The sequence below is a fragment of the Camelina sativa genome, chromosome 11 (assembly GCF_030686135.1).
Source record: "Camelina sativa cultivar CO46 ecotype springtype chromosome 11, ASM3068613v1".
Lineage (NCBI taxonomy): Eukaryota > Viridiplantae > Streptophyta > Magnoliopsida > Brassicales > Brassicaceae > Camelina > Camelina sativa.
Genome location: NC_141890.1, coordinates 34,246,177 through 34,271,493, shown reverse-complemented (window position 1 = coordinate 34,271,493; position 25,317 = coordinate 34,246,177). Strand labels below are relative to the sequence as shown.

The window sequence follows — 25,317 nt, the reverse complement described above, 5'->3', positions numbered from 1 at the left end:
ACAACCATGGAATTCACACTCGTACATGATTCTAACTCAGAACTACCCTCAAGAGGTTTACGAATTGATCCATCAAGAAAACCAATCTTCCTTTTGGCGCGCAGGGCATTGAACATCTCCGTCGCCCACTCAGAATAATTGTCTCCTGTCAACAAGACCGAAGATATCATGGATCCTGGATTGTCAGCAGAGGACAAAGTATAAGGCGTGACTACGGTGGAGTCAGAGGCCTTGGAAACAACAGATTTTTCGTCTGTCATCGTGATGGATCAAACAGGAAAAGGACAAAAACAGAACTTGAAACAGTCGAAACAAGAGAAACCAAAACGAGAAAAAGAAAAGAAAACCAAAAAAAACAGACGAGAGAAACAAAATCGAAAAAACGAGATTGCTAGGTATTCAGAATATTTGTGTTATTAATCTTGAACCAATACAACCAATATATATACACAAGAGACACCCGAATATACTAGACTTGTGGACCAAGTTATACAACTTCCTAAACTACAATAAAGTATATTACCCATATAACATAAATATGTAAATATATCTTCCAATAGAACCACTATGAGACGGCCAGCTCATCTAAGCACCAATGCGAACTCGTGTAATCCTTGGAGAAGATCACTAAAGCGATCTCAGACTCTTCTATTCTTTTCAATAGGTTAACCAAATCTGATCCCAATAGCTCGCCTTCGTCTATGAAGACGTTTATATCCGCTTCTTTCAAGGCAGCGTAGAGAAAGCTTATAAAGTTTCTGCGCAATTCTATTCCCCGGAAGTTGATGAAAACTTGAGGCCCCAGCGAGTTGGGTCTCAAAACCGAAGACGAAGCAGCCATGAGAGAGCTTTATATATATAGAGGACAATGCAAAAAAAGACAGTTTATCTAAATAACGATGATGAATGGTGGTATATAACACTTGTTCACATATTAAATATATACTATATGATTCCACTTTTTTGTAAGGAAAAACTTACTTTGGTGCCTCGTGCTTACCGAGACTGAGTCCCCTTGCTGGGACCAATAAACAGTCACTATTTTCTTCTCCTCTATTGCCATTCATTCCTTTGCAGATTAAGCTTATGAAATCGTTCTCGGATGTCTCACTTTGATATGCAATATAAATATATATATATATATATATATACGAATTGAAGAAAGCTTTTTTATTTATATATATATATATATATATCCGAACACAAAAAAATGATCTTAATTAAGTAGATCCACCATTTTATCAAAGTGGAAAATAAAAACCTGTAATTTGACAAAGTCAAGGATAACTTTGGGAAAATAGTATTCAAAGCTGACTTCCATTGCTGGAATGTTTCTGGTTCATGTCGATATTTTTCTTCCAGAATCCTGAAAGTTATCCAAACACATAATAAATGATACAATCTAGCTTTTTTTTGTCGAAAAATAATACAAGCTACCATTTTAATTGTTGATAGGAACATAAAGTGGGAGACCTGTATGCTGGCAAGGGCATGTCAAATGTTTGGGAAGTTGAATTCAAAGCTTCCGTCCATTTCTGTATTCTTTTTGGTTCATGTTGATATCTTTCAACCAGATCCCTGAAGTTATCCCCGAATTTTCCTTTAAGACCATTCACGACGGTGGCATCAAGCTTGTAGAAAATGGGAATCACTCTAAGTTTTTCTTGATCCACGCGTTCCTTGATATGTACCAGCTCGTCCAAACACTTTTTTGACTTGGTGTACCCTTCAGAGAAGATAACTAACGCAAATCTTGACTCACTTATCCTATCACACGGGCTGATTAGGTCTTTGCCCTTCTCTTCTTGATCGTTTGTAAACACGTTAATGTTTTTGTCTTTGAAGCCACGCAAAAGAAAGCTGACGAAGCCGTCGCGTAGCTCTTTTCCCCGGTAACTGATGAACACTTGAAGTCCCGTCGGGATCAATGAGACATTAGAAGAAGAAAAAGAAGATGATCCTGCCATATCGAAGAGCAAACAAAAGGAGTTTTATCGTATCTTGTTTGAGTTTACTATATGGACTGATGAAGCTTATGTGTATATTTGGGTTGAATTTGAAAGTACTTTATAAGAGCTAGACAGATAACATTATTATTGTCACTGATCGTATGATTAATATTTTGCAAAAAAAAGTACTTTTTGGCATTTTCCTCAAAAATTTAGTGGCCAAAAATAGATGTTGCAAAAGATTACATAACTAGTTGACAAGTTGTTCTTTTTCTTTGGTCAAAACTGAAAACTAGTTTTCGAATAATATCTAGAAAACAAGTTGACTTCTTCTCTGACTATAACATCTCTAAGAAAATTTACCTAATATATAGAGAAAGTAATAAAGAAATATTATAGTTGACCAAAAATTGTGACACCTTTCTTTGTGTTCCCACTGACTATTGCATGGAGCATGGTTATTTCCTATCGGTAGTCTACACTTAATGTTCTTCACCCAACTTAACATTTCCTACACTTCAATAAATTTTATATTATATGGTCAAATTTCATATCTCTCGACTAGACACTCGTGATCGTAATAGTTTCTTCTACAATGATCCTCATTCTTGTTTTGGTGGTGATGGTATTAGAGACAAAGATGACATTTACACGCTCTTCTAAAAAAACCTAGTAGAAATGTGTTTTGAAACCAAAATATATTCCTTACTAGTCATCATTATATATACGGTCCTTTTCAGTTTAGAGAGTTTGGAGTTGCTCATGTATTGTTCGCACATTACACTGCACATATCAATTCAGCTCCACTCGTTTTTTTTGTCAACAGCTCCACTCGTTGATATATCAATATGGCAATATGCCTTTTCTAACTTGTCCTAGACTCTTCTTACACTCGTAGTATAAGAAGCCTTTAATCATTTAATAACAGGAATCAACTTCAGCCCAAAACCAAAGTAGGACTTTTTGTATCATATCCCTAAGTCCAGAGGGGGTTTTCTTTGTATGACCAATATGGATTGGACTTTTAAAACCCATTCAAAATTTTTATCAAATTTGGAATCATCATATAGATTTGATCTTTAAACATGAAAGCTTGTTTTTAGTTTCTATAGAGAAGGGGTCAGATTAAGAAGCACACATTAAAACTATGTATATTCGTCTTATCAACAGACTAATGACAAAACTTAGAATAATAATTAATAAAAGCAATGTTAATTAATTTGATAACTAATCCAACCGCTATATAGGGTTTGTATTTGATGATATATTGATATTATACAGATTAGGTTTTGCTGTCACGATCCATATCTCATGACTGACCAACATGAACCAAACTTGAAATTGAATGATGATGATGATAGCACTCGATGTAATTCTTTGTATTTAGAATATCGAACAAAAAAAGTCTTCTTCCAGAACAATACTAATTTTTATTTTAATCTAATGTATTATGATTATACAGAAATCGCTTCGTGAAGGTCTCGACTCGAGTACCTATACCGATATACGGTAACTATATGTTATAAAAAAAATAATAGAAAAGGTCGATGCTCAAGTTTTGAGTTTTTCTCACCATCTTTTTCAGTCCAATCATGCAAAACATTTATCTGTCATCTCTACGAGAACTCTCCTAACATATAAATTAATTTACTTTTAAGAAGATATTATTGCTCAATCGGACAATTAGTGATTATTACAGAATACATAATTTATAGTGAGGCCGGTGCTATAAAAACAACATGTATAGCAAAGGCGGTAACAAACCCAACCAAAAAACATATAAACTATATCTTTTTGTAGCCTATCTACTAATTCCATCATACAAAAATTATTAAAATTCATAAAGATTGTTTACTATGTCGTAAGGATTATCCCATGTACTACATTTGTTTAAGTATTAGGATAGTTTCTGGTAAACCCCTTTAGTTAATATATAACCCTATGCGTGCGTGCATCTTGACGGATCACATTTAAGTTATATAGTCTTCCTTCAAATTAGCATTTTGCTTGCTCATATTGATTTCGACGTTTAACTTATCATTTTTCATAATTGGATTTAGTTACTTATACATTATAATAGCCGCCTAAGATTGTCATTGGGTTTGGGCAGCTTTAAAATATTCAAACAAATTCTCCGTCATGTTTTTTAACTGACGTAGAATCATTGGAAACTGATGATATTATTTAGCGTTTAAAACAATCAAATCATATATTTCAATATTTTCATATGATAAGCATCTTTGATATGCATCCACAACATGAATTGGTAACTAATTGATTAGTTTGTTTGTTAAATTAAAATCGTATGTAGTACTACAACTTGTTTGGTGTTCGTACTTCTAATATTATTTTTTTGTCAATGTTATCTTTCTTATTAGTTTGTATATTAATTAAGTATCCGGATTTCAATATGCAACTTCCACATTTTCATAATACGGTTTTTGATAAAGATTTAGTAAATTAGCCTGAGAAGTAGGTGAAGAAGTTTCTCGATGGCCTGTCATATAGTATTTGATTGTAATGTGAAAGTGAAACTAGTAGAGTTTATGAACAAGAACATTAACTAAAGCAAACTGAATTCAAATATGAGTGTCATGTGAAACTAATAGTGATTTTCTTTTCTTGGTTTGAGGTAATAGTGATTTGATTATGAACAGTGCAACTTTAAACATTAATTAAAGCAAATTGGATTCAAGATTAGCACAGAGGTTGATTGTCCGTCCGAATCATGACAAAAATATACACAAAATTAAGTAAATCATGATAGTGATTTTCTTTATTTGTCATAAAATATAGTATGAGAGACATATACTTTATAATAATGAGTGATTAGATCTGAAACCGTGTCGTGGTTAAACACTTAGGCGGCGGGATTAGTGGGGACAAATTGATTATGGAGTGCATTTAAATCATTCCATTTAGATAGGTGGGACGATGATTCCTAAACTCTAACCTAACGGGTAGGGTAGACTTTAGACTGAAATTTTGAAAACAGTCTAAATTTTATATGAAAAAATAAACCTCAACGTCAAATGCTCAATAGATTAACCTTCATCATGGTTGTAGAGTTAACTGTAAAATTTCATGGGTTATATACTATGGTCAGATTCTATATAAACCTAGCTAAAATATATTTGAATATAATGTATCCTTCGAAGAAATATAAACTGTAATGCTTCAATACTGGACTTCGCCGTGAATCATTACAACTTGGAAGCGACGACAGAGACGGTCTAATCCAACTTCTAAAAGTATAGTATGAAACAAAATATGGTTGTACTCTCTAATCAATCAAACGTTTTATATATCTAGATTTTTCAGTTTGGTCCCAAAAGACAAAGTAATCAATCAACACATCATTTGAGATGTTTGAAACGTGGATGTGTAAGAGACCCACTCCACGATGACTTGCCTTCTTCCTTGCTTTGGGAAAAATGGGGTCTATAATAAAAGGTCCAATCATGGTTACAAAATTTACTCAACTATACTTTTTAAAGAATTTACTCAACTATTCGTAATTTGAGTAAACGAAACACTAAAAATGACTTCAACTATAAACATTATATTAAGAAGACGATATCCACTAAATAAATAAATAAATTAAAGTTTGCATTATTTCTTTTTTAAATACAATAAATAACATCAGTATTTTTAGAACCTCATTAGTATCAATATACTGATTTTTCAAATCGATTTTACTTGACTTTTTCCAAATTGTACATGGATGGAGAACGACCGGAGCCAGAACCATGTCGCGAGAACCATCCTTGATCAAATCGATTGTCACTTTATAGAAAAGCAAAGAACTTGTCCGAAGAGAAAATGTTTTACCTTAAAATCGCAAAGACGCAAAAAGTAAAACGAATATTGAATAAAATTAAAAATATTATATATTATAAATGAAACGACAGAAACCTGAAACAAGTCAGAAGCAAAATCCTATAAAAAAAAGGTTGACAGATGTGAACATTAAGATACTTTCACTAAAATAGTGGGTCCTTCTATCTATTTAAATGTTAGTTTTTGTAATCATAGTATATTAATATAACTCACTTGATTTGTTATTAGTCGTTTTTTAATTCTATCTTTCTTCTTTTGTCCCGAGGACTTGGCGGACACGAAGGGAGGAAAAAGGAAATACAAGTGGCGAAAGTAAAAGATGAGATGCTGAATAAGTCATTAGTGGGACGTGCAATTATCATCGATTCTCTTGTTTCTTTTTCTTATTATAAGCAATAATTAAGAAAAAAAACGAGAGAATCGAAAAAATAACTAGAATATAGGTTAAAAGGTAAAGTACATTTTTGCTTTCTCAAGTGTAGTCCACCATTTCATAAATTATATATATATGGTCATACTTCATATATATATATATATATATATATATATATATATATTTACAATTTATAATGTAAGATACATATGATCCAAATGAAATTGTATAAACTCAAACTACGGTTTTTTTTTTTTTTTGCCAGTGGTGATATTTGTTTTGGGTATAATTAGTGTTTGATTGTTTCCGTGGAAACATTTCAACGTGATAGCCAAAGATATCGAATATTGCAATAATTATAAAAAGAAGAATAATCTTTTTAGCGAATTTATATGACCATACAGACATTGTAGTAGTCATAGTTCATTTGTTTTTTTTTCTTTTCTTTTAAACAATGTAAAATTTTCAGCTTTACTTCGATTCTAGTCTGCAGGTTTCGATAGTCGAGATGAAAGTCCAATGCTTCCACAATTTTATGATAAATGAGTGTATCCTCAATCTCAAGATAATACGGAATAAAAATTTAGTTCTGATTTGTGCATATGAACGAACAATTTTTATTAGTATAACAACTAATGTGTGCGTGAGACGATGATCAAGTTCCCATGTATTCGTGTTTTCGGTGGGATGTGAATGTGATGATTAATATTATTGCATACTGTTTTTCTTTTTTTTTTTTGTTTCTTTTTTTTTATTCTTAGCCATCCATAATCTTCCATTTTCTCGTAATAATATAAAAAAAAATTAAAGACAATTTTGGTCATATGATTAAGCTTTATAGAATTATATTGGTCCTTTGATCATCTAAATAACTAAACATTATATGCTGACACAATCATACAGACAAATTAGCCTTAAGTTCTGATCAATCTCCACTAATTATATTATTTTTATAATTAGCATGTGTTTCTAAAAGTGCACAAAATTATTTACCTAATATGCTCCATTCTCCAACTTATCAAACACTAATTTGTTAGTAATGCTTATCTTATTACATTAAAGTGTTAATAAAAAGTCTAGATCACTACTACCTAGTATTATAATATCTCCAATAATTTACGAAGATACTTTGTATATTCCTATTATTTGGCCTTCCGACATTGTTTTATGTCATCCTTTGGTTTCTTCTTTATCTATATTCGAGCTTATACAGTTGCTTTTTAATTCCAATGCTCTATCACAAAGATCAAAATCTTTTTTTCTTAATCATCTGAGTGATAATATTGATTTGTCAATATTCTCATATATATATATATATATATATATATATATATATTTTGGGCAATAATGATAAATTTGATATGATAATTTTTCTCATAACATTTATTACAAACCTAATTGTTGATTATCTGACACACACAACTACTCGTAAAGTATAGTTGAATATCAAATTTAACTGACAACAAAAGTGGTTGTATTGTAGTAGTAAATTTTGCGGTTGAAGTGAATTAGTTTTATGCTGAAAAAAAAAGTTGAAAAAAAGAAGTGAATTAGTTTTACTAGCTTTTTTTTGCGGAAACACGTAAATTTTGGCCTATAATAAACTACTTAGCCATTCATAAATATACAAAGAGCAATGGTGGTGGATACCGAGAATCCATCAATCTCAATATATGCCACCTTTTCTGGTGGCATCTCCATTTATGATTTTTCTGTCAATCTTGTTCCATTAAAATTTACAACTATTTATACTAATTGAGTTTTATTTTATACACATATATAGAAATAGATTACTAAGTATATGTATATATAAGTACATACGTGTGTGCGAGGATCTTTTCGTACCTTTATTTTTGCCAGTGCTTTAGGGAATTTAAGACTATGCTAGCAAGTCTCAGACACATTATATAGTGGGGTTCACTGTTCCCATAACTTCTCTATTTCTTGAAATTTCTTTTCATTGTTTTTTTATATTCAATTATTTCCTTTTTCTGTGCTTTAGGATCAATGACCTAACAAGGTTGTGCAGGAGTGGGTAGTGATGGGGACCAATTTGATTATTTCAACAATCTCAGATTTGGTTCCATCACTATCTGTCTTTTTTCATATGAGTTTAATGCAAATTTTGTAAAATCCAAAATAATTGTAATAGTGAAAAGGACAATATCAATGGTACCTAGACATGTATACAATATATGTTTAATGGGCGTGAAAGTGTCTCGTGAATAAATTTATTCAAGTTTTGCAGAATCACTTGGGGACAAAATAAAAACATTCAATAATGAAAAGGACAATAAAAATTGGTTGATAGATGTGATGAGCGATTCATCCACGATGTGAAAGAACCTAATAAATAATATATAATATTGAAATTATATAATTCATTTATCACATTTATTATCATGTGGGCACATTTCCGCAAATACGAAGGATGAGCTTGGGCACGGCCCTAGTACTATTGTCTTGTTCTTGTCTAAACTTTTAGTTAATCAACTTATTAGTTATCAGTTATCACTATTTTTTTAAAAGGATAAGTTAAATAAATCTGAAAAATATATATTAGAAGGAAAGTGAGCTCATAAATCTAGTTGGTGGTGCCATTAGCTCGGCGATTGACAAGTGAATTTAAGAACTTTTGGTCTATGATCAGAGGTTTATATAATCTCATATTTTTTATTTTTTGAATTAATAAGAGGTTCCACATTTAGGCCCGTACATTCTGTTACACCATAGACAGAGCATTTATAAGGTTATCTGCCAAACGTTGTTTTTCGAACTGACAACCTTTTTACTTTATCAGAGAGTTTTTACCAGTTGAGCTATCGACATTTGGTGTAATCTTATATTTTTTAGTATTCACAAATCTATGATTATAATTTGTAAAAAAAATAAAGTCTATGACTATAATTTCTAGAGTTTTTCTATGCAAAATTTCAAGCCAAAAGATGGATAGAAAATGACAAACATATTTATGGACATTATTAGGTTTTCAAAATGTTATAGTAACATGTATGTGTAAAATAACAAAAAATGTGATCTTGGGTATTAAACAGAAAATTATTATTAGTTGAGATATTTTTTTTTGAGGAACCAAAATAGTTTATGTATTTTAATGTTATACTCCTACCGTTTAAAAATAGTTGTCGTTCTAGATTTTTTTTATTATTATTTTAGCTGTCATTTTCATTTTTCAATATCATTTTTAGTAGAAAATTATCTTATTTATCCTTTATTAAATAAATAAAAAATCTAATAAAAAAGAATATAATAAAATATTTATCCATTTTTTAAAATTTGTAAGAAAAGTTGTAGAACAACAAGTAATAAAAAATGGAAAAAATAGAAAATTTACTTGAAGTATATTTTGAGGTTTTCTCGTATATAATTTCAGCCTACAAAATCAGTTTCGTCATTAAAAATAATACTACGGCTACACGGTTTTAAATATAGTTTTTTTTTCTATTAAATGGCCATGCCTAGTATATGCCACTCCTAAGTCCTACCCACTTCCTTTGTTCGATCCGTTCCCCCATAACTTTATTACGATGCTTCAACAGTTCAACTTCCAATTCATCTTCTATTCACCCATGACCCATCTCTTGATATTTCTATCACATCTAATAATTAAGTATTTAACTTGAATGTAGTTAATTTAATGTTAGAGGATATATAGTTATATACCGTGATTTTGATTTTACGTACTGGATCATGAAACTGAACATGAACAAAAATTTGGAAAGAGAATATACATGTTGTACCGAACTACCAATTATGTCATTAAGTTGGTCTCAAGTGTAAAACAAGTGAACAACTCATAAGTTAGGTTTATAATTTCTTAACCTATAACCTTTTTTTTTTGTCAATAGCTAGAAGTATATATATTATTATCAAGTGCTCTCATATTGTAAAATATGAAAGTAATAATCAATATATTTGATTTATAATTTACAAAAAAAAACAATCATCTAAATCCTAAACTAAAAACTTATAAACTCTATAGACTATAATTACCAATTTTAAACTTTAAACCCTAAACCTTATCACCGAAAAATTTAAAGATTAACTTTAAATGATGTATATACGTTTTCATTTTAAAATTCATTATATTCTTTATTTTTTTCGATAGAAATATGTCCATTCCATTTTTATCAAACTAATCTCCAATATAAAATGACATATCGAGGGTTCAAAGATTTCATTTTTAGAACTTTTTTAAAATACACTTTTAATGTATTAGTTCTTCTTGGTGACATATACCAATACGTATTCGTCAGTATGAAATGACACATATAATATAAAGAGAGACAGAGAAAGAGAGATTGATACGTAGATTGTACATATAACAATGACTATAAGACATCAAATATACACAGAGACACGCATGAATCTGTCCACAGACAGATATATATATATATATATATATATATATATATAATAGAGTCTCTCTTTATTTTTATTTTCATGTGGTCCATCTACCTATTTATCGCACATCTAAAAAACAATTATTAATAAAATCACTTATTGTCCGTACAGTGTTATAACATTATCGGATTTGTTATTTTCAACGATGACTTTGATATTTCTTTTGTTTTGCATATTGTTTTAGAAAAAAAAAAGGAAAATAAAAGCGACGAGACAATAATGTTTTTTTTCTAGCAAAGCCATGGATGGATCAAAAAAGAAAAGAAGCTATTTATTTCTTTCCGAATCACTATAATAGTAAAATGGAAACAGTGAAGTTTTGAGGAATGAGTTCCACCAAAATCGTGGCTTATGTTGTATTTTTCCCCGATCATGGATCTCACGCGTTCGGCACGTGTAGAAACTACTATAGACTTACGTACTCATCAGGATTTATGATAATTATAATTTTTTTTCCGCAAATCAAACTTTCTTTAAATTAAAAACAACGTAATTACAAAATTGTTATACAGAATTGCTGTAACACAACTATTACATACGCAAATGTATGCATCATACACAAAAAAAAATACAGCAGAAAGGAGATTGACAATGCTTTCCGAAGAGTAGTCTTACTCGCTAACCGTTCATAAGATCGGTTATTGTCCAACTTCATATTTGATTTTTCTCTATTATGATTTGCTTGCAGCATCTTGTGGCTGAACTTTCGTTTTGCGAACCATAACTCTAAACCCAATATGTCCAAACATAATTCTGGAATATAGACATAATGGTACCAATGTTTACGTACCAAAGTCATTTTGAGATATCTCGACTTTGTAATATTCTTCACAAGTAGTTTCAATACAGAAATAATCTCCACCATACCATCCTTTGAAGAGATCTTCTTGATAAACTTCAACAAAACTCTAAAATTCACTAGAGGCCACAATACTTTGTTTGATCTCTCACTTCGCTCAACACCATCATCAAGAACACCCAATAAGCGAATGTGAATAGTCATAGTCATAAGTTTTTGACTCTGCAAATATAAAATCATTGCCCCGAGAGTAAACCAAGTCGTCTCCATCTCTTGTACAGAGTCGATCAACACCGTGACATAAACATCATCAAACAAAACACAAATTTCGTGTGACCCTATCATGGCAATAAAGTTCCATCTAAGCTTTGTTAAGTCATTCTTCAAAATCCAGATCGGACCATTACCGATAGTATATTGTCGTCTAAATGTGACCAAGCCCTCATTCAAATTTGCTACGCAAATACAACAATAGCCAAATCGATGCAGTCCTAAATCCATCACCCAAACAATGGCATGACTAACATTCCTTCCCGGATCCCAAATCCTAATCTTGGCTATGTTTCTCATGTAGTAAAGAGACAGATAAGATTGAAACAAACATACATGGGAGATGGAATGACAACCATCAATCAGAGATGGGAATAAACTGACACAATTACTCATTGGATGAGGCTTGAGTAAAGTGAGAGATACACTCTTCAACAAGAAGAGAATGAAAACGCGTGTTTAGGTAGAACTCCAACCACGACAGAGACGAACCAACACAACCCTTTTCCGCCTAAAAAACAGGACTCCTGTTGTACTTTGGGTGTGATTAAACGCCACACAAGTCGAGAATGATGTTATCAGCCTCAGATCTGACCACACCATCTTTCCAAATGAGCAAAGGATGGGGATTTGGAAACTGGATTTGCGGAAATAATTATCTAAAAACTGTACAGAAAGATAAATTGAGAAACTGAAAAGAAAGGAAGGACCGACCGACGTCGGAGAATCCATCGCCGGCCGGAAAATATGGAGATCGGGAAAAACGGTTTCTGAAGAAGAAGAGGCGTCGCTTTGAGAGAGAGAGAAAAATCACATGTCAATGTTCTTATTTTCCAAAAATGAGACCATGATAATTATAATAAAAAATATAATAGTATGAAATTACTCACATAAATTATTGCCTTACCATTTTTGTTACCTTATAATTAAGAAAGACAAAAAATAATAACTAAGAAGTGTAATTAAAAAAATTATTTTATACGAGAAAAATAAAAAATTATTGCTTTAAACGTTAATTATATAATTACATTAATTCATTGTACACAAAATAGAAAGTGTGAAGTATTTAGAATTTAGTTATGAAAAATTGGTGGGTTCACCCTTCACTCTATATTTTTAATAACAAAAATCTGTCACATAACAGAAACAAATAAATTTAATTTAATATTATTTATATAAAAATTAACAATATATTATTGGATTTCGTTTTTACAAGAGTATATATCGATTTAGGTTTGTAAAAGATGATGTATAAGAATTAGATTTACAATTAAATAATGTTATATGTTTGTTTGAGTTCTTAAAAGAATATTGTGATTTATATTTTAAAATTAAACGATGTTATATACCAGTTTGGATTTATAATAAATAGTTTGAATTCAGATTTTATAATTAAACAAGGTTATTTGTCAGTTTAGAGTTTATAAAGGAGAATTTTACAATGCCATCAAAAGGAACTCAAGTTCTCCCTAGCCGAACTCTCTCTGGCAAAACCACCGAGGCTTACTCTCCCAAAACCACCGAGGCCGATCGGTGTCACTGGGCTCTGGTTTTGCCATCTCTGTTCTCTCCTCTGTTTGCAAATCTCGTTCATATACTTTTTTAGTTTCACCGGAGTCTTCCTGAGAGCCCAGATCTCACCTCCAGTAATGCATCAGCTTCATCTCCTAACCCTCTCTCCTCCGCTTATGTCTCCCTCTTTTGGCGAGGGTTCTCTCATGAGTCTCCAGCCGCTTGAGTTCAACCTTCAACCCCCCGAATGCCCTGGTAACAATGCGTCTATCTCTCGATCTGGTCCTTTCCACAATAAACCTCAACATCTCTCCGCTCCTCGGATTTATATCCTCTCTCCAAGTATTTTGCTTGTTTGCAGCTGGACGGGAGCTCTGTGTTGACGCTGGAGCCATTGAAGATCTTGACGAAGAATCCCATAACCTCGACTTGCTCTGTCTCAACCTTGTTACCCCTTTGGCCCAGGTTTCCTCCCCAGTATTATCATAGAACCCTGGTAGATAGTCTACTTTATCTAGAATATGATTCATCCCTACACTCGAAGCTACTCAGACCCGATCATATCTGCTTTATATCAAGTTCAAATTGGTTAGTACTGGTGTCTTCTGCTTGGTCAAGACGAGGTATCCTCGATAGCAGAATATTGGTTTCTTCTAATTTGCTTGAGAACCTCTTGTGTCGAGTTCAGTGTGAATCCAGGTTTGGCCTAAACCCCACTCTCTCCCACCCTAGTCAACGTTTGGTTTACTTAGTGGTATCACTAGTTCGAAGACTGCTTTTGATCCTTAAGTCACCAATGTTACTAGAATGGTATAAGAGTCCTTTGAAAACCGTGTTTGTCGGATATCCTAGGGATGATTTCTTTGATGGAGAAAGCTTGGTGAAGCTTGGCGTTATGATCCCACTTATACAGAGTTGGGATTACCGATGCTTCACCAGCCTCCTATCTTCACCTCGCCTGATTGCAAAGCTCTCACAACCGTAATTTATCTACTTTATGAAGCTCTCTCATGTAAACTTGAAGACTAGTAGCATTATAACCTCTACTCAAAGTAGTAGTGGTTACCACAACATCTTTAAGCTCTCCTCACTTAACCTTGGAACCGAAACTACTTTTGTAGTGATCAGCCTCCAGAGCTCTATCTTTGCTCGACTGTTTGTCAGAGCTCTATCTTTGCTCGACTGTTTGTCAAAGCTATACCTAAAGTAGCCCCCCTCACTCCAGTGAGACACCCAGCTTTGATCTTTCCATCGCCACAGTCTTCGACCCAAGAAAATGGCCACCTACTCCTCCACTGACCTGCTCATGGAGTTTGCATCGATTTGCCTTGACCTCACAAGTTCCAGTTTGCTTCCCAGCATGCGGTTTATAGCTCTCAAGCTCCTACCATCGATTGCCCCTATCTACTTGTGTCTCTTTTATTGTTTTATGCTTTGGGCAAGATCCCTTTATGTTGTATTTTAAAAACACTCTCTGCTTTGTTTGTTACTTTCTGTTTTAATGGAATGATAACATCTGTTTGACAAAAAAAAAAAAAAAAAAAAAAAAAAAAAAAAAAAAGAATTTTACAATCCTAAATGGAATTTGTTCTTTCATGTATTTTTAGGCAAAAAATGCCTACTAGATTAGGTGAAAAAAAAAATACAAATTTCTTTTAAATTATTTTTTAAAAATAATTTATTCTTTAAACGTTAATTATATTCTAATAACACATCATTGTACACACACAAAAAAATGTGAAGTATCAGATTATTTATTTGTTTAGTGATTATAAGATTATTGTGTTACTTAAGAAAATAGAGTATATATTAATTTTCTAACATGCAATGTTTTAATAAGAATTACGAACAAAGAACATACAAGTTAATTTATATATTTTAAAATAAACTGATTATTAGATGGTAACGATATGGCTTACATTGAAAAGCAAAGGTCGAATTTATAAATGTACACATTGTCACCGAAGGTTGAAACTATATCATATGTCACTATTTTTTTTAGCATAACTCTGAAAATCATATTCAATGAGTTTCCTACGCAATAGTCTTCCTTTCCCGAACACTAGCAACCTCAACTAAAAAACAATCGCCAACATTTTGTTCTTTTAAACTTACAAAATAAAAAAATCTAATAACATTTTTTTCAAAATTTTATTATCACCTTATTTTATGAATAGATCTTGGATTATCTTTTAGAGAATCAATTTTTTTTTAATGCATCATTCAAAGTTATTTACTAGCAAACTTTTTACCATAGGTTTTTTCCTATCTAACAAATTTACAACATCCAATTAGTAAATTGCTAAGCTGCAACTATAGTATTGAACAACTTATTTGCACCACTTCCATTAGACGAGGCACATAGTAATCAACTGACGACAGTTACAATTAATTAACAACAAAAGATTTATGAGGTAATAATAAAATTAAAAACTGAATTACTAAATATTATTATTTCAAATATAATAAAATTAAAATTTGTTTTACAGTTACCACAAATTAAAATATGCATTTACTCAGTGTGTTTTAAAGAACAAATAAATCAATTTTTTTACTACCACAAAAACGATTTAAATATTATATGGTAAAACATATACATTGTGTTACTTCAAAATTAAGATTCTCTCGTTTTGCGATTAAGTTTAGTCTCTGTGCTACGATTTTGATTTCTCAGATTTGTCTCTCCGGCGGCCACCACAACGCTATGAGAAGGCTCCTTAGAACGTTTCTCTTACTTCATTACAGTGGTGGTGAGGCTAAGATCTAGCTTCGACGTATCTCTTAGATGGTGAATCTGACAGTGGTGTTGATTTGTCAGTGTTGATTTGTCATTCGATTTGCAGTTGTCTCAGTCAGGATTCATTGCAGTAGCTTTTTGTTGGGATGGTTTAGTTATCGGAGGCTCGCCGTTTATGTGGCCTCATCTCACGATTTTGTTGTCTTCCAGGACCATGGTGTAAGCGTTTGAGTCTCTTAATTTAGTTTTCTCTCTTATGTTTATGGTGGGTGTGGTTGAGTTTTAGCTCTCGATTGGGGAGTCTTGTGGTTTGAAGATTGCGGTTGGAGGGGTCAATTTTGTTGGGTTTTGTGGTTGCAAGAAGATGTTAGTGATTCTGGAGCTAGTAGTTCCACGGTGCGGCTCGAACAATAATGCATCTTCTTGACCCTTCCTTTTTATTGTTTTCGTTCATGTGTTCTCATCGATTTGAAGTCGTTTGTGTTATTTGGCTGTGATTGTGTTTTATCCGCCCAGCTTTGTCTCGCCTCTCACCCTTGGTTTAATCTTCCAACCGCTGATTCCCATAAGGCTTGCTCTCTTTCTATAGCTTAGGCTTTATTTTGTTTGAAGATATGTTAGTCTTCGTTGTTTGTAGTTGGTGCTCATTGTGGTTGATAGTTATCTCGATCTATCTTTGTGCTCTAAAAAGCTCGGTTTTTATCAAGAGGTCTTGGTTTTACAGATCTGTTTAGATCTAATTATATTTTGAAGGCTTCTACATAGACGATATTGGACGATGTTATCTTCATCGCTACATCTGAGAGCGTATTTTAGAAAAGACTTTGATTATGCTTTGGAAAGATTAGCTTTGATCATAATAGGAAGTGGTTGATGTTAACTTCAAATTGGTCGTACGCATCTTTAGTAAATCTTATCTGCAAGTGGTTTATGAAAAGAGCTTTTTCTTTTCTTAAATTTAGTGTGTTGTGTGGGTTAGGTCTTGTTGCCTCTATTTTTAGTTTATAGATTCTTACTTTTTTCGGTTTAAATTTTCTCTATTTAAATTATTTTTTTGTTCGTCGACTAAATTTTTCTCTTTTAGATTTTAGACTTGAAAAATATCAACTTAGATTGTATTTCACAATTTACCCTTCTAAATGAATATTATCAGTTGACAAAACAGAAAAAAAAAACACGGTGGAATCTTTTCGGTAATAGCGTGATGTAGCAAGCGTGGAGAGGAATTAACACATCGCATATGCGACGTGCATGCTTCTGATTTTTTTTTTTTTTTTTTTTTTGGTATTCTACGAGTACATTTTAGAAAACTTGTTTTACGAAAGTGCCCCTTAAGATTTGTACTATGACATATACTGACCAATCATATCATTGTTTAATGTTTTATTTTATTTTAATATATTATTCCTTTTTTTTGGTTTAGTCAAAAGAAAACTGAAAAAGGCATTTTTAACTATTTTAGTAAATGATTCATAATTTTCATGTTAGTCAAAACAAACCGTCAAAACCACAAGAAATTTTTTAAATTTAGCTAGATTGTATTTCCTTATGACATAAATAGCATTTATGCTAAAATTCTTATGCACGGGAAAAACAGATATACAGCTTTTCTCTTTCTTTAAAACATTATTAACAAAAAAACAAATCAATTCTAAATTTTACAAAATTAGGAATATAAAAAATATTAATACCATATATCACTACAAGTCAAAGTCACATGTGCTGGTGTTTGTTAAGATATCTGATAATTCTATATATATAAAAAAGGAAATGTAAATATCCCTAAATTTTAAAAATGTAAAATAAGAAAAAAAAGACTCTTTCTAGAAACAATCTTTTTTTTTTTTTAATTTTCATTTTTGACTTTTTCTCTCTCTTCCTTAAATAAAAAGCCTCCCTCTATACATTTCTTCACCAGTCTTCTTCTTCTTCTTCCTCTTCCCCTCTAAACTCTCTCTAACCTTTAAGAAAACGTTATCAATGGCTGTTGAAGCTAGACACATGAATCTCTTCTCTTCTCAGTATATCACCAACAGGTAAATAATCTCATTCTCTCTCTCTCTCTCTCCACACGATTACTCTTTTTTTTTTTGCAGTTTTTTATTTTTGTTTTGTTTTGCAGAGAATGTGTTAAATCACAAATGAACAACAACGGCGGCGGAGGTGGTTTTCCGGTAACAATCGGTGATCAGAACTTACAGTACCAATTACAAAATGATCTCACAAATTACAGTTTCAACCAATCTACAAAACGCCAGAGAGACGCAACAACAACGTTCGATAACACTCCATCTGAAATCGCGTCTCAGAAACGCAGATCGATCTCCGAGTTTTCTCCGTCGTCACTGATCGACGCGGAGCTCGTCTCTCAGATCCAACAGCAAAATTCGGAGATCGACAGGTTCGTCGCGCAGCAAACGGAAACGCTGAGGATCGAGTTGGAAGCGAGACAGAGAACGCAAACGCGGATGTTAGCGTCCGCGGTACAAAACGCGATTTTAAAAAACTTGAAAGCCAAAGACGAAGAGATCGTAAGAGTTGGGAAGCTAAACTGGGTTTTACAAGAACGCGTGAAGAGTCTCTACGTTGAGAATCAGATCTGGCGTGATTTGGCTCAGACTAATGAAGCTACTGCTAATAATCTCAGATCAAATCTTGAACAAGTTCTTGCTCAAGTCGATGATTTGGATTTGGCTCGTCGTCCTTTGGTGGTGGCTGAAGATGACGCTGAGTCCAGCTGTGGAAGCTGCTGCGACGGAGAGAAGAATGTAACGGTAACGGAAACGGTTGTTAACGGAGGGTGTAGACGGTGCGGTGAATTAACGGCGAGTGTGTTGGTGTTGCCTTGTCGTCATTTGTGTTTGTGTACGGTTTGTGGATCGTCGGCGTTGTTACAAAAGTGTCCTGTTTGTGATATGGTCATGAATGCTAGTGTACATGTTAACATGTCATCATGACCATTTTTTTATTTTATTTTATTTGTTTAATTTTTTAAGTTTTTTTTTTTAAGTTTTAAACTTAAGGATTAAAGAGTAAAAATAGGATAAAAAGAAAGAAATATGACTCTTTTTGACTTTTTTTTAAAAATATTGATTTGATTCATTTGTTTTGTAGTTTTGTTTATTTTTGGTAATTCTTTTTTTTTTTGTTTCCTTCATTCGTACGGAAGTTTATACAATCATATATAGTAGATAACTAAATATTTGTGTTTTTGAATTAATGTGACCTCTTTGAAAGGATTGTTGTAACCGTGCGAAATAAAAAAAAAGGATATGTTAGGATTTTACGACCATTAAACTAAAAAAGTTTGATTAGGTTTTAGAGTCAAAGAATGTTACGATTCTTGTAAGTTTTTATCATTAATTCAACTTATGGAACTGCTTAATGACTTAACACCATATATACAGTTACATATATTGTGATGGTGCGACATAATCTTGTACAGAATAAAACATATTTTTTTGTGTTTTTTTTAATCATGTAGATTGTATATATTCGTGGAAAAACTAAGGAATATGTAGTATGTAATATGTAAATTGTATGTCCAATTACACTGCATTTTTGTGAATGATGATGAATACTATAATTTGTGGTGTGTACGTGCTCATGCTTCGGAACGCACTAAACAAAATTTACCCTACACGGCTACACGTTTCAGTGTTAGTTAGTGTCTTGTTGCAACAATATTAACAGTGTACATTAAGCACGAAAATAGTAGTTCTTAATTTTGTGGTCCTAGTTTTTTGTTTAAATTGCGATGCAATCTTACGGGTTTGGTTTAAAGCTTAATCTACATCCTTAATTAGTCCCTACTTTTTTTCTTCCTAGTTAGAATTTGAAAACGAAATCATGTATATCCGTTTTCTTAATCTGTTGTCATTATTATCGTCATTGATCGTCATGAATGTTACTATTATAAAAATACTCTTTGGTTAATTGTTTTTCCTGGAAACTTCAGAAGTGGAAGCCAAAAATGGAAGTTGCAAAAGACGACATAATAATTGAATGAGGGGAAAGACATCTTATAGAGTCCCTCCAAAACATGTGAGGTGGTCCTTGGCCTTTTACTTCTCCTCTAGCCAAAGCAATTTACATATAACAAATTGAAAAACAGAAAACAAATTTGTTATAAATTTCCTTGAATTTGGAAAATATTGAAGATAAAATACTTTTACTTATCTGACATTTTCTTAGTTATTCATTACTTGAAAAAATTAGAATATTACTACATTGCAATATTAAAATTTCATTATTTATGTTTGGTACAATTTCCTAGTCAGATTTGGTTTCACATTGTTTTGTATTGTTTGTAAAAGTTGATGTTCTAACAAGTTTTCTTATATCTTATTGGCTAAATTTTGGATTCGATTACTCCTTGTTATGTATAATTATATAATGTGTCTGCTTAACTATATATTAATATTATTAAGAATGTTATAAAAAAAAAAATTTAGGATCCTTAATTTTTCGATTATGTTTGATATTTACTCAAAAGTGTCAGAGGGAAACATTTTCACTCAAAGTGTCATCAACACCTCTACGAAGAAACACAAAATTCATAATTTTCTTGTGTCCATTAATTGTTGTTCTTTCAAAATTCGAATTTCAATGCTACCCAAAAAACAGTTTCCCCACTAAAGGTTATGTAACTATGTCGCAATCACTAATAATGAAATTGTCCAGTGACGTTTAATATAACAAAAAATGTTTGTATATTAATTTGTTTTTTCTAAGAAGAATCAAATTTCGCTATCCCAACTAATATATAAGAAAAAAGTATAAATGAAAACGTCAGAAAAAGCAATAGTCTGAATTTTTTGATACCTTCCACGACATTTTGCAATTCAAAGTCATTATTATTTGTCGTGTTACAAACTTTAAAATTTTGGCGTCGTATCTTGTGCAGTACATATAGACAAAACAAAGACCACATAACTTTTTTAGATAACCAGATTCAATAATAAAATAAATGTTATTCAAATATACCATTTAAGTGTGCATATCAGAACGCAGAACGATGAATACGAAGTGTGAATTCACGATTTACGATGATTGCGTCCAAGAAACGTTACAATGTCGCTATCCAAAATTTATATTTTCCTCCTCATAATGCGTCCAACAACTTTTTTTCGTAGTGATGACATTTCGCGATACTATTTGGTTAGATGATGATCCACATGCTTTCACATATCTTGACTGAAACCATATTCTTTTTCTTTAAAACAAACATTTGATCTTAACTAACGATAATTATCTTCTCTATTCAGTTTAATATGAATATTATTTGTTGAACAAAAGAATCTAAATTTGTGAGAAAATGTTATAGGTTATTAATATTGAAGTGGTTTGGAAATGTTCTTAATTTTATGAAGTTTAGGGTAGTTTTTTTTTTGACAATCAAAGTTTAGGGTAGTTTATATTGATGTGTAGCCTATACAAAATCTGAGTTGTATAGTTTGCAAGATAAACCAACACAAACTCTAAGATTTCACTATATAAGGGAAGCTAGGGTCAAAGAAGGATACGCCCAGTACGAGAAAATAGACAAATAGCGACTGCACTATTAGTCACTATTTAGTCGCTAAACGTTGTGTTACGACTAAATAATGACTAAAACCATTAGTCGTAAATCGAGAGTCACTAAAATAATTAATCGTAAAATTAGTCGCCAAATAGCGACTACATTACGACTATTTTGCATAGTCGTAAATTTAGTCGTAATGTAGTCACTAAATCTAGCGACTACACTACGACTATTTTACGACTACGCAATATAGTCATAATGTAGACACAAAATTTAGTGACTAATTGACAACTAATTTACTATTATGTATTTAAACAATATTGTATTTATACAGCATTATATATATATATTTATTAATTATTTTTACATATATGTAAGTTATTGAATAACAGTTTGTTATTGGAATGAATTGATATTAAAAATAAAAAATACTATATTTATTATTATGAAACCATGATATATTTTAAAAAACTGTATTATAAAATAAAACTAAAAACATAATTAAAAATAAAAATACATCGTACTACTAAAAAAAAAAGTAAATATTGGAGGTATCATGGAGGAAATGCAGAAACATCAAAGGTTAATGGCTGAGCTTGAAGCTATGGAAAAGGAGGTTGCTTTGCTTTCCCCATATGAGAAGTGTTTTGCTTTTGAGATGAATGTTAAAGATTTTGACCAGACGCAAACCGTAGAGACCGAGACAAGGAGAAAGGAAGCTGAGCTGATGGAAGCATCTCTTAAGGAACTTAAGGCGAGGGAGAATGAACTCAGGTTGCTTAATGACACCATCAGAGAGAAATCAGCTAAACTGGAGAAGAAAGAAGTTTTCTTACATATACCTAAACTGGATTTAACAAACACAAACGAGGGAGAATGACCTCAGGCTGCTTACATATACCTTGAAGCGAGGGAGAATGAGCTTAGGTCGCTCACATATACCTCCTAAACTGGATTTAACAAACCCAAAAACCCAAACCACTTTGGTTAACAACTTTGATTCTATATGGTCACATGAACTCTCTTATGAACTGGATTCCCTTGGACTTAGTGAAAACGCAAGAGCATACCTTAGCCTTGGAGTGCCCAACATGAGAAGGACGGAATAGAAATTGCCTATTCAGGTTACTGACTTCAATAGTGTCCATGTCAAATTGATAGGAAGCGGACTCTCTAGCCAAGAGTTTCAAGGTATTGTTTAGTAACACAGTATAACTATAAAAACAAAAAACCTAACCTTGTGGCCTAGCATTTTCTGGCTCTCTTATCCATTTTCTTCAACCAAAAAAAAGAAAGAATGAAAATAAGAACAACAACACAATAGAAACAAAGTTTAAGCAGGCTCATAAGAATTGATTAAAAGATAAATAAACTCATAAGCTTATCAACTCTTCATCACTTTAAGTTGCTATATGAGAATAGTATTATTAATACAACATCAATCACACTGTGAAAAGAGTGAATAAAAGAAGCAAAGACCTTGAGAGTGGAAAAGCTTTCAAAAAGCTTCCTACTTAGAAGGTTAAAATTTGCTCAAACACCAACTACAATTTACATTAGCAAACAAATCCAGCATTTTGATTAGAGATTTCACAAGTATACACAAACTCATCATAGAGGTAAAAACAGAGGTGACATCCTAACATCATTCATATTCAGTTACTCACCGTTAAAGTAATGACTCTTCAACACCCTTTTACTTCTGCTCATGCTTCAGCTGCATCTGAGTTCTGAGACAAAAAAAAAAAAAAGCCGAGCACAACTTAACTAAAAACCATAAATTTGAATTATAGCTTCCGGGAGAATGTAATTAGACCCGATGATTTGCTTACGTCAACACAGGATTAAGGGGTAGAAATTATCTCTGATCTTCTTCACGTCACCACCGCTGCAACTCCTCTTAGATCCATAATATCTTACCAAACCAGATCTAAACAAGAGGATGACAAATTAAAAAAAAAAAGTTACTAATCCAATTCAAAATCAAACGAAAATGAGAAGCAAAAGAGAAAAGTAACAACCAAATCGCAAAAAACCACATCTTTACAATTTCTGAAATTTTGTCAACCAATCTTCTTCTCCGTTCTTAATCGTCTCATCTTCACCATGACTAGACCAAGTCGAATATGGGTTTCTCGCATTCGTTGGTGTAGACCCATATTTGAATCTGACAACATCTTCTAAGAAATCTCTCTCTCGCTCTCTCTCTATCTGTGCTGGAACAAGATGAGTGGTGAATGTCGGGTGTGGAGAGATGAAGATATAAATTAGGTTACTAGTGAGTTTTTTTTTTTTTTTTTTTCTTTAAGTGTGGGAGGTATAAAGTGTAGGGAAAATGACAACCACACCCACTTTCTCCTAAAGTATTGACACTTACACTCACTTTCTACTATCCCTATACTTTTCTTATGTCAAATTATAACTTACACCCTCTAACTAAACTAACCTTCTCTTTCTATTTTTTTTTTTCCTTCTCATCTCTCTCTCTAACTTTTCTCTTTCTTTTCTAATATTTTTTTTCTTTAACATTTATTTTTTATTTTCATTACTAAATTTTAAGTTTAGTAACTTTAGTTGGTGATAAACATACTAAATTTTAAGTTTAGTAACTTTAGTTGTTGACAAACAAAAAAAAGTTAACCTTATACCCTAAATATTAAATCCTAACACCACATAGACACTAAATCCATATAAACCCAAAAACGTAAACCTTATACCCTAAATCTTAAATCCTAAACCTTAAACCATACACCTTGAACCCTAAATCCTAAACCATGAATTAAAAATATAGACACATCATCCACATACCTAAACCTAAACTTTTAACCTTAACCCCTAAATCCTACACCTTGAACCTTAGACAATACAACTTGAACTCAAAACATAGATATTGAATCTATATACCATCTAAAGTCTAAACCCTAAACTATGGTGATGTTTGAACATGCAACAAACTTGTCAATAAATTTCATCTGGATTGCTTGTCCACATGGTCAGAGTTTGGTGGATAGGCTTAGAGATTAATAATGACTATGTTTGTTGTGTACTATGCTTCTAGTGACACTTCTAAGTTCTAATATCTCTAATTCTAGCTTAAAAATAGTACAAAAACATTTGGCTAAAAGACATCTAAGTGGCTAAACTATAGTGATGTTTGAACATGCAACAAACTTGTCAATAAATTTCATCTGCATTGCTTGTCCACGTGGTCAGAATTTGGTGGATAGGCTTTGAGATTAATAATGACCATGTTTATTGTGTAGTATGCTTCTAGTGACACTTCTAAGTTCTAATATACCTACTTCTAGCTGAAAAATAGTACAAAAACATTTAGCTAAAAGAAATCTATGTGGCTAATTTATCTTGGACAAATTTCTGCTCATGTAAAGAATGAGCAAGATATTATAAGATAAGTATCCATAACTACTAATCCACATGATTGATATTCAATGTTCTAAATAAATCAATGTTGTTAATTTTTATTTTGTTTATTAACCACTTATGAGTGTATATGTTTCTGGACCAACACAAAATATGAAGCAAGGAGCTCATGGTGTCTATGGATTTAATTGTGTGGATGTTGTATGATGATTCTTTGGTCTGTCTACATTGGTTTCCACAAAAAAATATCCACATGATCACATCCATAGCCACCATTCAACTGCTATTCTTCAGCTTAATGTCTAGATATGCTTTGTAAATCCATGGAGACCTATCCACAGTTTTTCTATCCACTAAACTTTGTTTTTTTTTTAAAGTGAATAATTTTGGTTTTAGGTTCAAGGATTTATGCTCTAGGATTTAAAATTTAGAATTAAAGGGTTTTGTACTTATTTGGTCTATGTTGTGTTATGGATAATATGCTATGGATAAAGATCTAACCAAATTTAT

At 32.0% G+C, this 25,317-nt stretch overlaps 2 protein-coding genes and 1 long non-coding RNA gene across 12 annotated transcripts; 1 reads left to right on the top strand and 2 right to left on the bottom strand.

The window, feature by feature from the left end:
* Nucleotides 1-396: 396 nt before the first annotated feature.
* Nucleotides 397-2,054, bottom strand: LOC104724918 (protein PHLOEM PROTEIN 2-LIKE A5-like). The gene is made up of 4 exons (XM_010443489.3): nt 1,474-2,054; nt 1,262-1,366; nt 982-1,110; nt 397-848 (listed from the first exon to the last, which is right to left on the bottom strand). Exons 1-4 carry the CDS (start codon nt 1,965-1,967, stop codon nt 566-568), a joined length of 1,011 nt encoding a protein of 336 aa, XP_010441791.1. The 5' UTR covers nt 1,968-2,054; the 3' UTR covers nt 397-565.
* A 13,863-nt stretch (nt 2,055-15,917) lies between these two features.
* LOC104724917 (BOI-related E3 ubiquitin-protein ligase 1) lies at nt 15,918-19,004 on the top strand. Its single transcript, XM_010443487.3, has 2 exons — nt 15,918-17,938; nt 18,025-19,004. The coding sequence occupies exons 1-2, from the start codon at nt 17,883-17,885 to the stop codon at nt 18,857-18,859; spliced, it is 891 nt and encodes a 296-aa protein (XP_010441789.1). The 5' UTR covers nt 15,918-17,882; the 3' UTR covers nt 18,860-19,004.
* Nucleotides 19,005-21,841: 2,837 nt separating this feature from the next.
* On the bottom strand, nt 21,842-23,706 carry LOC104724916 (uncharacterized). 10 transcript variants are annotated; one of them, XR_015570393.1, is made up of 7 exons: nt 23,474-23,706; nt 23,259-23,356; nt 23,094-23,156; nt 22,906-22,970; nt 22,497-22,701; nt 22,322-22,376; nt 21,842-22,237 (listed from the first exon to the last, which is right to left on the bottom strand). It is a non-coding gene; the product is annotated as an uncharacterized LOC104724916 (long non-coding RNA). The 10 variants fall into 10 exon arrangements; XR_015570391.1 differs by having other exon boundaries at nt 22,328-22,376; XR_015570392.1 differs by having other exon boundaries at nt 23,448-23,703.
* Nucleotides 23,707-25,317: the final 1,611 nt, after the last annotated feature.